This window comes from Marmota flaviventris, chromosome 3 (assembly GCF_047511675.1).
Source record: "Marmota flaviventris isolate mMarFla1 chromosome 3, mMarFla1.hap1, whole genome shotgun sequence".
In the NCBI taxonomy this organism is placed as follows: Eukaryota; Metazoa; Chordata; class Mammalia; order Rodentia; family Sciuridae; genus Marmota; species Marmota flaviventris.
Window position 1 is genome coordinate 42,989,306 of NC_092500.1, and position 14,285 is coordinate 43,003,590.

At 39.0% G+C, this 14,285-nt stretch overlaps 1 protein-coding gene and 1 long non-coding RNA gene across 2 annotated transcripts in view; one reads left to right on the forward strand and one right to left on the reverse strand.

Moving 5' to 3' along the window:
* Nucleotides 1-6,784: 6,784 nt before the first annotated feature.
* Glipr1l1 (GLIPR1 like 1) overlaps nt 6,785-14,285 on the reverse strand; it is a 29,359-nt gene continuing 21,858 nt past the window's right edge. The window contains exons 5-6 of the mRNA XM_027927291.2: nt 7,301-7,386; nt 6,785-6,994 (exon numbers count right to left, since the gene is read on the reverse strand). Coding sequence (XP_027783092.2) covers nt 6,785-6,994; nt 7,301-7,386 — 296 coding nt within the window. The remainder of the gene's footprint in view (nt 6,995-7,300; nt 7,387-14,285) is intronic.
* On the forward strand, nt 8,464-13,797 carry LOC139705180 (uncharacterized). Its single transcript, XR_011707055.1, has 2 exons — nt 8,464-8,665; nt 13,200-13,797. It is a non-coding gene; the product is annotated as an uncharacterized lncRNA (long non-coding RNA).

Genomic DNA, 14,285 nt, shown 5'->3' on the forward strand with positions numbered 1-14,285 from the left:
GGTGGAACTAGAGACCATCATGTTAAGTAATGTAAGTCAAACTCAGTTAAGCGGCATACGTTTTATCTCATATACAGAAGCTAGAGAGGAAAAAAGAAAACAAAGGTGAGGGTGGTTCTCCTAAAAATCAAAGGAAAATCAGTAAATAAAAGGGACCAAGGGGTGGAAAGTAAAGAGGGAGTGGGAAAGTGCTGGGGAGTGATATTGGTCAAATTAGATTGTTATGTTGCATGCATGTACAAATATGTAACAACAAATCCTATCAATATGTACAACTATAATGCACCAATACAAAAATGTGGGGGAAAAAAGTAAAGATTATAGATGAATTTTCAAGCAATTATAATATAGGTTTGTCAATATTATTTCAAATTCATTTCATATATGGTTTGTAAATATTTAAAATTCATTTCATATATTCTTACTATTATGTGTGATTCAGTATTTCAAATGGTTAGCAAGTATCAACTCATTCAGATCATAAAAACCTTAAGATATAATTATCACTAATACCTTCTCAAACAGAAAAATTAAGAAAAAGAGAAATAATTTGTCTAAAGTTATCTTGCAAGTGTTTGTTTTTATTTATTTAACTATTTCCTGTTAATTTTCATTTCATGAACTACTAGCAGATCTAAATATATTTTTATAAATGCATCCAAATTTATAAATACGTTGTTTGAAAGTTGTTAACCTAGGCTGGACAATGCTGTCCCTTGCTAAGATTATAAAGAGTTATTTCATACATATAACTATACTGAAGCAGGCCACAGACCCCCACCCAGAAGATCTCTTGCTATAATTAAGCTTCCCTAGTCAGAAAGATCTTTACAAAGAATATCAGCAGGCAGGATATCTGCAGAAAGCACTTGCTGTGAAGCTTCCTCTTTCTTATAAATGCCAGGTTTGCACACAAAAGGTGTGATTGATAGAGAATAGTCTGTAAGCTTGTTGTACAAAAAGATATTATCTCTGTTTTCTTGGTAAACTTGTGGAACCTGTGCCTGGTCTAGAGGATGGAAGGAAAAGCACTTGTCATGTGAAGCTCCAACCCTCCCCCCCACACACAGACTAGATATAAAGTTCAAAAAAATTCCCAAAATCTCTGTCCAGAGAATCTTTCAGGCACAAGCCACACTCTGGACTGGCTGGCTGCAGTCCCGAAAATTCCTCGGGTGTCCAGCCTCCTCTGTTCCTACATCAATTCTAAATATTGATCCCCAAAATACAGGAATAATACATATTTAAGAGTGAGATTTTTATATAAACATTCCCAGAGTATGCTCAATTTCATGGCCTTGACTTTGGAAAGAGACAAATTGTATTTTAGGTGCTGAGACCTGTAAGAGTTTTAGCTGTGGAAATATACAAGACAGCGAATTTCCTCTGATGAACAAACTCCCAGGGAATAATAGGCATGTTGTTTTCCACTGCTGAAACATTCTGCAGTTTATCCCAGGAACTAGTAAGATAACTAATACATACTCCGTGCCTGGAAAGTTTCTGCAAAAGTGCAGAATGCCTAGCTGCTGTGGTAATGCCTTTCATGAGGAAGCTGTGTGCTAGAGTCTTATCAGCCTCTTGATCTCAGACAGTCAGCTCCTGGGAATAAAGGAACTTTCTTGTTAGACAACTACAATGTTGCACCCAGTTCCGCTGCTCCTAAAGCCTATCCACATAACAATAACTTTAAACAATGGACTTTCTTGAAAGTTACACTAAGCTTCTAACATTGCACATTGCAACATAATTTGTAACTGATTAATAAACTGCATAATGTTACTAACTCTGTAACTTGCCTAACGAGACCATGAATAGTAATGTAGTAATGATGCCAGTGACCTAATGTAACCTGTTGTTTCTGTACCTTGCTTCTGTCTCCTTTTGCTTTCTTTACAGGGACTCCAATTCATTCTGGAATCTGGTTACATACAACACATCATATAGGTATATATAGAAAACATTTGTAGCATGAGTATTTTCACTTTATGATTTCTTTTATCAAAATGCTTTGGTTTGTGGAGCATGGTGGCACACACCTGTAATCCCAGCAACTCAGGAGGCTGAGGCAGGAGGATCATGAGTTCAAAGCCAGCCTCAGCAAAAAGCAAGGCACTAAGCAACTCAGTGAGACCCTGTCTCTAAATAAAATGCAAAAAAGGGCTGGGGATGTGGCTCAGTGGTGAAATGTCCCTGAGTTCAATCCCTAGTACCAAATAATAATAATAATAATAATAATAATAATAATAATAATAATAATAAAATTGAAAAAAAAAACTTTGGTTTTTCTCACATAGATGTTGTATATATTTTTGTTAGATTTATGCTTCTTTTTTGGGGGGGTGCTAACATAAATAGTATTATGTTGGTTGTTGTTGTTTGTTTGTTGTGGGGGGATATTATGGGGAGCCTGCCTCAGAAAACACTCTAAGTTCGAATTCAAACAAAAAACAGCTTTATTTACCTTACCAGGGACTGTCTCCCACCTGTAGAGACTGAGACTCTGGGAGAATAGCAATTTCCTCACTTGTGTCTTGGGAATTTAAGGATTAAAAAAAAAAGCCCACAACTCAGTTGCTTTTCTCAGTGTCATGCAAGAAAGCAAGGTAAAAAAGCTAAAAAAAAGAAAAAAAAAAAAAAGACGTTAGCTTAATCACATCTCCAGTCCAAACAAGTGTTAGACAACCGTATCCTGAGTTTCAGCTGAGCAGGGACGATAACCTATTTTAAAGTCATGTAGACCCATAAATGTACTCAAACTCAGGATGTAGCTCACCATGACCACCACCATATCCTGAGTTTGGTATATTCTGTGGGGAACAAAGTACAGAAAAACAGTTTGTTTTTTTAAGAACACAGCTTTAATTTCTGTTTCTCAGAAATGGGTCATGCAGATCTCTCTTCACAGGAGCAATAACAGAAAAACTAAGATGGAGTTTGGAACAGCTAAAATGGAGTCTCTCTGGCCACACCTTTTTGTTTGTATAGCGACAGTGACGCCATTCCCACTGTCTCAGTACTAGTATCTTATTTGATGCTTGCAGTTATCTCATTTACTCATCATTTTACTACTGATATCTATAAGTTTATAGATATCAAGCTAATACAATTGTTCACAATTATATTGATTAACCTTATCTATATTAACTCCTATCAGCCTATATTTATCTATAACTATACTGGCATACTGACTTGTCACCTTTTACTGTCCCATATCTTTTTCCTGTGGTTTAAATCCTGTGTCTTACAGTTACATGATTTTATTACTATTACTTAGGCTTATTCCTGATGAACTTATCTATGAAGTTATGTCTTACTGTTGCTTATCCTTGTTATCTTATTTCTTTTATCTAGAACCTATGTCTGTGACTTATTGATTATATTGATCAGTTCGCACCACAACGGGGCAGGGAGGGGGGGATATTGTCACTAGGGATTGAACCCAGAGGCTCAAAACCACTAAACCACATCCCCATCCCTTTTTCATATTTTATCTAGAGACAGGATCTCATTGAGTTGCTTAGGACCTTCCTAAGTTGCTGAGGCTGGCTTTGAACTTGTGATCCTCCTGCCCCTGCCTCCTGAGCTGGTGGGAATACAGGTGTGTGCCACCATGCCTGACAATATTGTGTTTTTAACTTCAATTCTAGTGAATTTTTAGTACATAGAAAAGCAATCGACCTTTTTATATTAACCTTGAATCCTGCAACCTTTCTATAATCACTTATTTGATCTGTTAGAGTAGATTGACAGATATGAGCAGGGGGGTGGAGAAAGGGAGAATAGGGCTCACTTCATCTTGAAGAACAAAAGGTCTTGAGTGACAAAAAAAACCTTGCCAATAAACCACCTCTCATGGCCAATTACTACCTTCTTAAAACTAAGAAATGAGTGTGTAACCAGCCTGAGGGACTTTCCAACTTTAGAGCACCCACAAAATTCCTGGCACCAAGCCATGGTAGGCAACTGTGGTAACTACTCCCAAATAAATAGTTCATGGAATGGGAAGATCCCAAGCAGATAATAAAAACTCACAAAGCAAAAAAGACCACTTCTTCCCTTGGGATGGCCTACCCTATGTTCTCCCTGGAATTTATTTTCACTATGTAATTGTCTATGCTTTTTCTCTCTATGTCTCTTGAGTGAAGTTATCCTTTCAAGAAGACAAAAACCAAGGAACCTCTGCCTAGTAACAGTTTCAGGAGTTTTGTTTTGTTTTGTTTTCTTGTTAATTTTCTTTTTTGTTGTTGATTCTTTTGGATTTTCTACACAAATGATTGTCATCTGCAAAGAAAATATTTATTTCCAATCTGTATGCCTTTTAGTTTCAAGTATTATTGCATTAGCTACAACTTTCAATATGGTGATAAAAAGCAGTGGGGAGAGAGGTCTACCTTGTTCTTGACGTTAGTGGGAAAGCTTTAAGATTCTTACCATTAAGTGTGAAGTTAATTCTAAGGATTTTTGTGGATATTATTTATCAATATCTTTAGGAAGTCCTCTGTGGGGGGCCGTCATGCTGAGTGACCAGCATTTTCCTTCCCTGATCGGTTGAGGCTCTGTCAGTCACTTCCAGTGATCTGGCCACATTCAAAGTGGCCCCACACAGCTGCCCTGATCCTGGAAGTAGCAGAATGTGTCTTCATGCATAGGTATGGCTTTCTGCAGCCCCATGGGTTGAGCTACGCTCACCTGTTCCTTTGTGATATTATCCCCTTGCCCTGTTTAGGATAGAATGTTCCATGGAAACACCCTTTGTGTGTCCCCTTCTCTTGCTCTGCCTTTGGGTGTGGCCTTCCTAGATGTCAGTCAAGCTGCTGACAGCAGACATCATGAAGTTAGACTCAGCCCCCTGAAACCTGACCCCTTGCCTCATTTGAATGGCTTTTCCTCAATAAAAGAGGTCAGCACACACTTGCTCTCCTTTCTGCAGACCCTTAAGGTCAGAGGAGCCATCACTGGACCCCCAAAGAAAAAGGTATCTCTGTCTCTTGTATGGTTATTTTATGCAGCCCAGTTCCCCTGGAGTGACCCTGAGTGTCTCTACTATTCTTAGTTTACTGGGAATTATTATCATGAACGGGTGTTGGATTTTGTCAAATGGTAATAGAATTTACCAGTGAATTAATTCAGGCTTGGTGTTCTCTTTTGGAAGGTTATTAATTATTGGTTTAATTTATTTAATAGCTATATACCTATGCAGATTGTCTATTTCTTTTTTTGTGAGTTTTGGCACACTGTGTCTTTCATTGAATTGGTCCATTTCATCTAAGTATATTTGTGGTAGAGTTGCTCATAGTTTTCCTCAATTATCCTTTTCATGTTCATGAGATATTATTTTAGTAACATCCCTCTTTTCATTTCTGGTGTTGGTAATTTATGTTCTTTCTCCCTTTCCCCCCTTAAGTAATAACATATGAATTTTATTGATCTTTTCTGTTTTTTTTTTCAGTTATTTTCTAAATTGATTCCCTGAGTTTAATTTTTTGATTGCTCAGATTTTTATTATTTTCTTTGGATTTTGTTTGCTCTTCCCCGCCCCCCCAGTTTCCTAAGTGAAAACTTAGATGACTGATTTTAGATTGTTCTTTTTAAATATGTCAATTCAGTGCTATAAATGTTCCTCTGGGTACTGCTTTTACTCTATCCCACATATTTTGGTAAGTTGTGTTTTCATTTGTATTTAATTCAAAATATTGCAATTTCTCTCGACAATTCTTCTTTGACGTGTTATTTAGAAGTTTTGAGCTTTCCATACCTTTTTGTGAAGTCTTAAAAGTTTGTTAATTTTTCTTTTTGCATTTAATCCATTGATTTAATCACTTTTATTAAATCAAGAGTTTCAATCCATTGACTTGTTCCCCAGCCACTAATAATAATGACCATAATATATAACATTATATGCTATCTGAAACGTTTCTCATTAACATTTTTAAAATAATTAAGTACTGGAATATAAAGAAACTATTTCATATATTTTTAATCTTTCTAATTTGTTTTAAATAGTTATGCATAACAGAATGCCCTTGTGGACTTTGATATATCATACATAAATGGGGTATAATTTCTCATTTTTCTGATTGTACATATTGTGATTATAGGTCATGCAGTCATAAATGTACATAAGGTAATAATGTATTTCATTGTACTATTCTTCCTGTCCCCATATCCCCTCCCTCCCTTTACTCTCTTCTACCTAAAGTAATCCTATTCTTCCCTAGCACCTGCAACCCTTACCCTTCCTGCGAATTAGCAACTTCATATCAGAGAAAGCATTCAGACTTTGGTTTTTTGGAATTGCTTATTTCTCTTAGCATGATATTCTCCAACTCCATCCATTTACCAGCAAATGCCATCATTTCATTCTTCTTTAAAGCTGAGTAATATTCCATCTAATATATATACCACATTTTCTTTATCCATTCATCTATTTAAGGGCACCCAGGTTGGTTCCATGTGTGAAATATATTTAATTCCTTATATCTACTGTAACTTAAGTTACAATTCATTCCCATTAGAAAATAAGAAAAGGGACTTTTTCAATACATAGTGATGATTAATCTGAATTCTCAAGTTGATTGGATTTTGAGATGCCTAAAATTAAGAGGCTTGTTGGTGTTTTAGGAACGATTGGCATTTGAGACAGCAAACTGAGGTGGAGACCCACCCTAAGTGTAGGCAGCATAGTTCAATAGATTAGACATTTCCATAGGAAAAAAAGTTTGAAGAACTAGGAAGAAGCAGCAGATACAAGCTTGACTATTCCTGCAATTGCCTGAGGACATCAGACTCCAGCTCCTTTTTCCAGGTGGACTCTGGTGAGACTCTCCAGGGGGTTTCCAGGTATTTGGTCCCCAGACTGGGGCTGCATCATTGATCCCTTTTGTTCTGAGGCTCCAGATTCTTGGACTGAGCAGCTACTGATTCCTCCACAGCTCTCCAGCCTGCAAATGGCCACTGTGGGACTATTTAGCTTCTGGTCCTGTGAGCCAATCTAATAAATTCCCATTTTACAATCATATTTATATGGTTCGTTCTGTTGGTTCTGTTGATCTAGAGAACCCTAATGCATACACACACATACACAAACACACACACACACACACACACTTTTTACTTTTCCCCATTTTCCATACTATAATAAATATATCTTTTGAATTAAAAACACACATTAAATTTGGATACCAGAGAGGAGTACAGAAAGTTTAATACTGAATCAAAATGATGATGAGTTACATTTAAATGAAGATGTTCCTTTATCGTCACACTTGGAAATTTCTTATGCATATAAATGACAAACTGTTTTCAAAACAACCAAACTTAGGCTGAATGTATTACATGTTGTTCGCTGAGATGTGTCTTTTTTTGACTGCAAACTTGCATCTTCTGTCAATGAAATAGAAAAATTAAAAGCTTGATTTATTAATTTCAAAGGCAAGAAATAATTGAATCAACACTGAAATATTTTGATACATTCTGTTAGGTACAACAATATCTAGATTTCCTAAAATAGAGGAAAGTAAAATAAAATGAAAAGAATTCACTTAGTTTCTTCTGAGTTTTAGAATAAGGTAATCAATGTAGAAAATTAATACCTTTTTAATTTAAAAAAAGTAAAATGTTTCTACCCTAACACTGCTTAAAAATCTTTACAGTGCTTTCTGCTGACAGTGTCATGTCAACAAATATTTCTACAATGCCTCTTATGTTGAAGACTCAAAAATCAAAAATATACAAAACTACAAAGTAGGTAACTTTGTTTTTGACATTGCTATATATCCATTTTAAGTCCCTGACAAAATGTAATTCCTTCGTGTTGAGTTTTAAACATCACTTTCATTTCTATAGAGGTCCTTGCCCCAAAGTTTGCTCAATGTCTTTGCACATCAAAATTTTCTTCTCAGCTTAGCATTCTGACAGGATGCTAATTTATTAGTAATTCATCAATTTAATTTGCTTTTATTTTTTCATTGATTTCTTCACATTCTTTCATTTTCTACTATGTATTGAGCATGTTTTTGAGCTTTGTACATAATGGTTATCAGAAAAAATAAAGTCCCATTCACTATAGGACAATAAAGAGTGGTAAAATCTATCATTAATTTAAAAATGAAATATATCAATAAAATAAATATAAGTGATTATTTCAGAAAATGATAATGAAGCCAGATTTAAAGATAGGTAGTTAGTGTAGTTAGATACATAGGGTCTAATATTGAGTAAAATGAAGATGGAGCCCATCCCAAGGAAATGTTAATGAAGCAGCTCCCAGCAAACATGGAGATGCTAATCCAAAAGCCCTTCCTGCCCAGATTACTCCTTTGCCCCCGCTGTCCCCCACCCTTTGGGCCTTCTCACCTATATTCCATCACTGCAAGATAACAGAACAAAGGACAGGAATGTGGGAAAGGTGAAAGTAGACCTTAGCTATAAAAGAGAGAAGACCTCCCCCCTTCCATGGATTCCACCTCTTGGGTCCCCTTCTTCCTCCCTGGAGAAGTCTTTTCTACTGTCCTTTAATAAAGCTCCTACCTTCTCACTCTAAACCTGCCTCAGCATGCTTCTCTGGTGTTATACTTCAGCATTGGGGAAGCAAGGACTCATCAGTCACTGGTAAACAGTGGTGGTAACAGATTGGCGATTCCCCACCAAGATCTACACCAAGGTAAGCACCTCTCCATGCACCCCATGTCTGTCTGAGGTGCATCTTTCTCTCTCTTTCTTTCTGGAAGGTGATGTGGGCACCCGAGGAATACTTAAATACAACTAGTGCAGCCGCCACTCTTCAAGACTTGGGTGAGAGGTTTCCTGACCTAGGCAGCTCTCAATCACCTGTTCCATACAGAGCAGCCATGTTGGGTTCTGCCAAAGCCGCTTCCCACTTTTCTATCTGGGCCTGGAGAGCAATTGGCGTGAGTACACAGTGTCCCTAATCCTGATGTCCCTAATCCGGATCTGCCTTGGATGCATGGAGGTGGAGAAAGGAGTTTGGAACAACTGTGGAATTCTGGTCTGGGCTGCACTCAGATGTATTCCTAAGGTTCCTTTCTCTTGAACCCCCTCCCGACAGCCCTAAGCGGTATCTAGGGTGATCAGTAGATGAATGGCACTGAGGGAAAGCCCCAATTACATTTGCCTCCATGTAACACTCCTGACCCCGCATCCATCCCCTCCTGGATGCTCTCCTTTCTTTGCCGGTCAGAAACGCTAGCAATTCAGGTTGTAGGACTGAGAAAGACATGGGATAATTAGTAAAAAGTTGCCCAGGTTCCCTTATGCACATAGGTAACTTTCACTAGTCTGTTTTAAAATCTTCCATTACCACTCCGATGTTTAGAATGTGCTGTGTTCTCTTTAAGCTGCCAGAGGAAGGCATTTTTAGAATCAAGTCTTCCAGTAGTCTCTCCAATAGAAAGCACTATATGCCTTACAACCAGTAAATATCCCTTACCCTCAGGAGATTCCTTTAGTCAATGGAGCAAAAGGCAACAAGAAGAGTGGGCGATTCGCTTTTGCTGTGGGTTTTAGTGGCAGGGAGGAAAGCAGTAAGGCCCTTAAGTCTGAATCCTCCCGGGGTCTCTGGCACAGGGCAAACTGAGACCCTAGCACTTTGCCAAAGGGGACCAGAAACACCCTTGGCAAAGCAAGGTGAGAGAGGGGGTTTCTGGACCATAAGGAAGCTCAAACTTAGGGAGACGTCCCTAATGAGAACAGTTTTCTCTGGCGCGGCCCCCTGAGTCCTGTTTTTTGTTTTTTTTTTTCTTCTCACTCAGATAGGAGCTTCTCTCTCCAATATGCTAGGTACACCACTTACCTGCATATTGAAAAATTGGGATAAATTTGACCCACAGATGCTCAAGAAAAAGTGCCTCATTTTCTTCTGCTGCCATGCCTGGCCTCAATACAAACTCCCTGATGGAGAAACCTGGCCACCAGAGGGAAGTATCAATTTTAATGCAATTTTACAGCTTGATAAATTTTGCAAAAGGGAAGGGAAATGTTGCGAGGTGCCATATGTCCAGGTTTTCTTTGCCCTAAGGGAAAACCCCAAATTATGCCAACAATGTAAAGTAGACTTAGCTATGATATCTGCCATGAAGAGAGAAAATCTTGGGGACTCACCTACTGAGGAGAAAGAATCATGAGGACCCACAAAATCTCCATCTGCTGTTGTTGTGCAACAGCAGACATCCTGTCCTCCTTTTCCTGGCCTCTCTGCATCTGCCCCAATAGACAGATCAAATATATTACCTCTCCAGGAGATGCCAGGAGGAGAATTTGGACCAATCAAAGTACATACTCCCTTCTCCCTTCAAGACCTAAGGCAGATAAAAACAGACTTGGGGAGATTTTCGGAGCACCCAGATAAATATATTGAGGTATTTCAAAACATATGCCAGGTGTTTGACCTCACCTGGAAAGATATTATGCTATTACTCAACCAGACTTTGACTTTCAATGAGAAGGAAGCAGCCCTAAGAGCAGCTGAGGAATTTGGAGATGGACCTACACCTTGCTTTTGCCCCAGCAGAACAGACTAGGAGCAAACCAAATCATCCATCTGGAGCACAGGAAGTTCCCAGAAATGATCCTGAGTGGAACTCAAATGATGAGCAGGATGCTTGGAAAATTAGACGTTTCCAAATGTTGGTCCTTGAGGCCCTCAGGAGAATCAAGCAAAAGCCCATTAACTATTCTAAGGTTTCAGAAATTATTCAGGGACCCCAGGAAAGCCCTGCTATTTTCATGGAGAAACTCAGGCAATAAGAAAACACACCACCGTGGATCCTGAATCCACAGAGGGCCAATTACTTTTAAAGGACAAATTTATCACTCAGTCAGACATTCAGAGGAAGTTACAAAAATTGGCATATGGCCCTGATCAATCTTTAGATAACATCCTCCAGCTTGCCACTTCTGTTTTTTATAATAGAGATCAAGAGGAAAAGAAGGAGAAAGAGCTCAGAGACAGAAAAAGGACTGAAACACTGGTATTTGCTCTTAGAGGAGTAAGCTCCCAGGGTGAAAAAGAAGGAAGACAAAATGCTCCTCAATCCACAAAAGGGACTTGTTTCCATTGCGGAGAGGAAGGACATTTCAAATGGGATTGCCCGGTAGCCAAGTGACCACTGCAAAGGCCCTGCCCTAAATGTCAAGGCAATCACTGGAAGAGCAACTGTCCTGAGGGGTGAAGGTCCTAGAGGCCAGACTCCTCCACACAAGCCTGATGGGCCCAGGCTCAATTCTGGCTCCCTCACGTAACTCCTATCACGTATGCTTTTCTGTAGGGAGCAAAGAGGTCAACTTCCTCTTAGATACTGGTGCCAGTTATTCTGTGCTCACCTCTTACCCCGGACCTCTTTCCTCTAATACTATAACAGTACAAGGAGAGTCTGGACGGCCTATTACCAGAAAGTTTACTCCCCCACTGAGTTGTGAGTGGGACTGGATGATGTTTTCTCATGCATTTCTGATAGTCCTGGAATGTCCTACTCCTTTATTAGGAAGAGACTTACTTTCAAAACTTCAGACATCCATTACAATGAATTTGGGACCGTGAGGGCCATTATGTTTGCCTTTATTAGAATGTAATATAAACCCTGAAGTGTGGGCTACTGAAGGCAAAATTGGACGGGCAAAAAGTGCAGTTCTAATCAAAATAGTCTTAAAAGATTCTTCTGTCTTTCCACATCAGAGACAATATCCCCTACGCCCAGAGGCAAAAAAGGGCTTATTGAAGATCATTCAGAACCTCAAAAGACAGAAACTTTTAGTGCCCTGCAACAGCCCATGTAACACACCCATTTTAGGAATTCAGAAACCCAATGGGGAATGGCGACTAGTTCAGGACCTGAGAATAAAAGCAGTTGTTCCTCTCCACCCTATGGTTCCTAATCTATACACTCTGTTATCTGAGATTCCAGCAGCTGCTGCATGGTTTACTGTGTAAGACTTAAAGGATGCCTTTTTCTGTATGGACTTAGACTCCTAATCACAATATCTGTTTGCCTTTGAGGAACCAGATAGCGGATCTCAACTAAGTTGGACGGTATTGCCCCAAGGGTTCAGAGATAGCCCTCATTTGTTTGGCCAAACCCTAGCTAAGGATTTAACAGAGATCAGAGATAAAACATCTCTGACTGTCATACAATATATAGATGACATACTTTTATGTGCCTCCATTCAAAAGAAATGTCAGGAAGCCACTAAAGAACTTTTAAACTTCTTAGCTGATAAGGGTTATTAAGTATCAAAGAAAAAAGCTCAATTGTGCCAAAAACAAGTTCAATATTTAGGATTACAGCTGTCTCAAGGAACCCTCAAACTAGGACCAGAAAGAATAACTCCTATAGGACAGTATCCTCTACCTCAAACCATAAGACAACTTAGAGGCTTCCTAGGGATAACTGGATATTGTAGGCTTTGGATCCCTGGATATGGGGAATTAACTAAGCCTCTCTATAGCCTCCTCAAAGAGACACTATGCCAAGGAACAACTTCCCTGATATGGGAACCAGAACAGATTAAAGCCTTTAAGGCATCGATAGGGGCCTTACTCCAAGCCCCTGCCCTTAGCTTGCCTACTGAACAAAAGTTCAACCTATTTGTCACTGAGAGAGGAGGAACATCCCTAGGAGTGGTCACACAAAAGAAGGGACCAGCTCAACAGCCAGCAAACCTCCCCAATCTCAAACATAGATGGAGACAATCTGTGTTTTGTTGGTATGATCATCTAGCTTCACTATTTATCCCACAAATTGGTTTAAAAGATGTAATGTGGCATGTCGAGACTTTAAAAAATCATACTCAAACTGCCCTCCATGATGTTGAGGAAAGTTATCTCTCTCCTTAACACTGAAATAACACTTATGAGGAAGGCCATCTTACAAAACCGGATGGCTTTATATGTCCTCACTGCAGCTCAAGGCATTACTTATGGCATTATTAAAATTGAATGTTGTGTTTACATCCCTGACAATTCTGGCAATGTGACAAATATCCTTAAAGATTTACAGATAGAAGCCATGTCCTCGCCAACCTTGTCATGGGAACAATATTTTAGCTCCTGGTTCTTCCTGGTGGAAAACATTGTTAGTTTCTGTCATTGTCATCATACTCGTTAAGATATTCCTATGCTGTGACATTTATTGTTGCGTTAATCTAGTTCCAGTACTAATAACTTCTTGTTTCTTTTATAGACCGCCCATCACTCAAATGGCCCTCCAACCTGTTACTTCTCAATCGGACTTCTATCATGGACCACTGGATAGACCTGATTTTTAAAAGGGGGACTCCAAAACTGCTTTCTCAACACCACCCCTTTCAGCTCGAAGAAGCCAGAATGGTCATTGCCCCCTTTCCTTACAGCAGTAAGGAGTTCCCAAAATTACAGGGGGGAATGAAGTCAGATTTAAAGATAGGTAGTTAGTGTAGTTAGGTACATAGGGTCTAATATCAAGTAAGATGAAGATGGAGCCCATCCCAAGGATATGTTAATGAAGCAGCTCCCAGCAAACATGGAGATGCTAATCCAAAAGCCCTTCCTGCACAGATTACTCCTTTGGCCTCCCCTGTCTCCCACCCTTTGGGCCTTTCCACCTACATTCCTTCACAGTAAGATAACAGAACAAAGGATAGGAATGTGACAGGAATGCAGGAAAGCAGAAAGTAGACCTTAGCTATAAAAGAGAGAAGACCTCCCCCTTCCATGGATTCCACCTCTTGGGTCCCCTTCTTCCTTCCTGGAGAAGTCTTTTCTACTGTCCTTTAATAAAGCTTCTACCTTCTCACTCCAAACATGCCTTGGAGTGTTTCTCTTTTGTTATACTTCAGCATTGGGGAAGCAAGGACTTGTCACTGGTAAACAGCGGTAACAATAAGTGGCAAGAAAAATATAAACTGGGTCAAATGATAGAAAATAATGAAGAATTTAATTATAATAATCACTATAATATTTTTTTCCTTTTATGCTACTAGAGATTAAACTAAGGGTACTCTAACCACTGAGATACATACTTAGCCCTTCTCATTTTTAATTTTACTTTATTTTGAGACCTGGTCTTGCTAGGTTCCCAAAGCTGACCTCAAACTTGAGATCCTATTGCCTCAATCTCCCAGTTGCAGGGATTACATGGTGCCCCACCACACTCTGGCAATAGCTAAATATATGGAGATTTTAACTTGTTTGGGACTCAAATTGCTTTGTATGATTTATCACATTTAATCCTTTTAATCACCTTTCATCTGACTCCAAGACCTTTATATTTAAGCATTCTGCCATAACT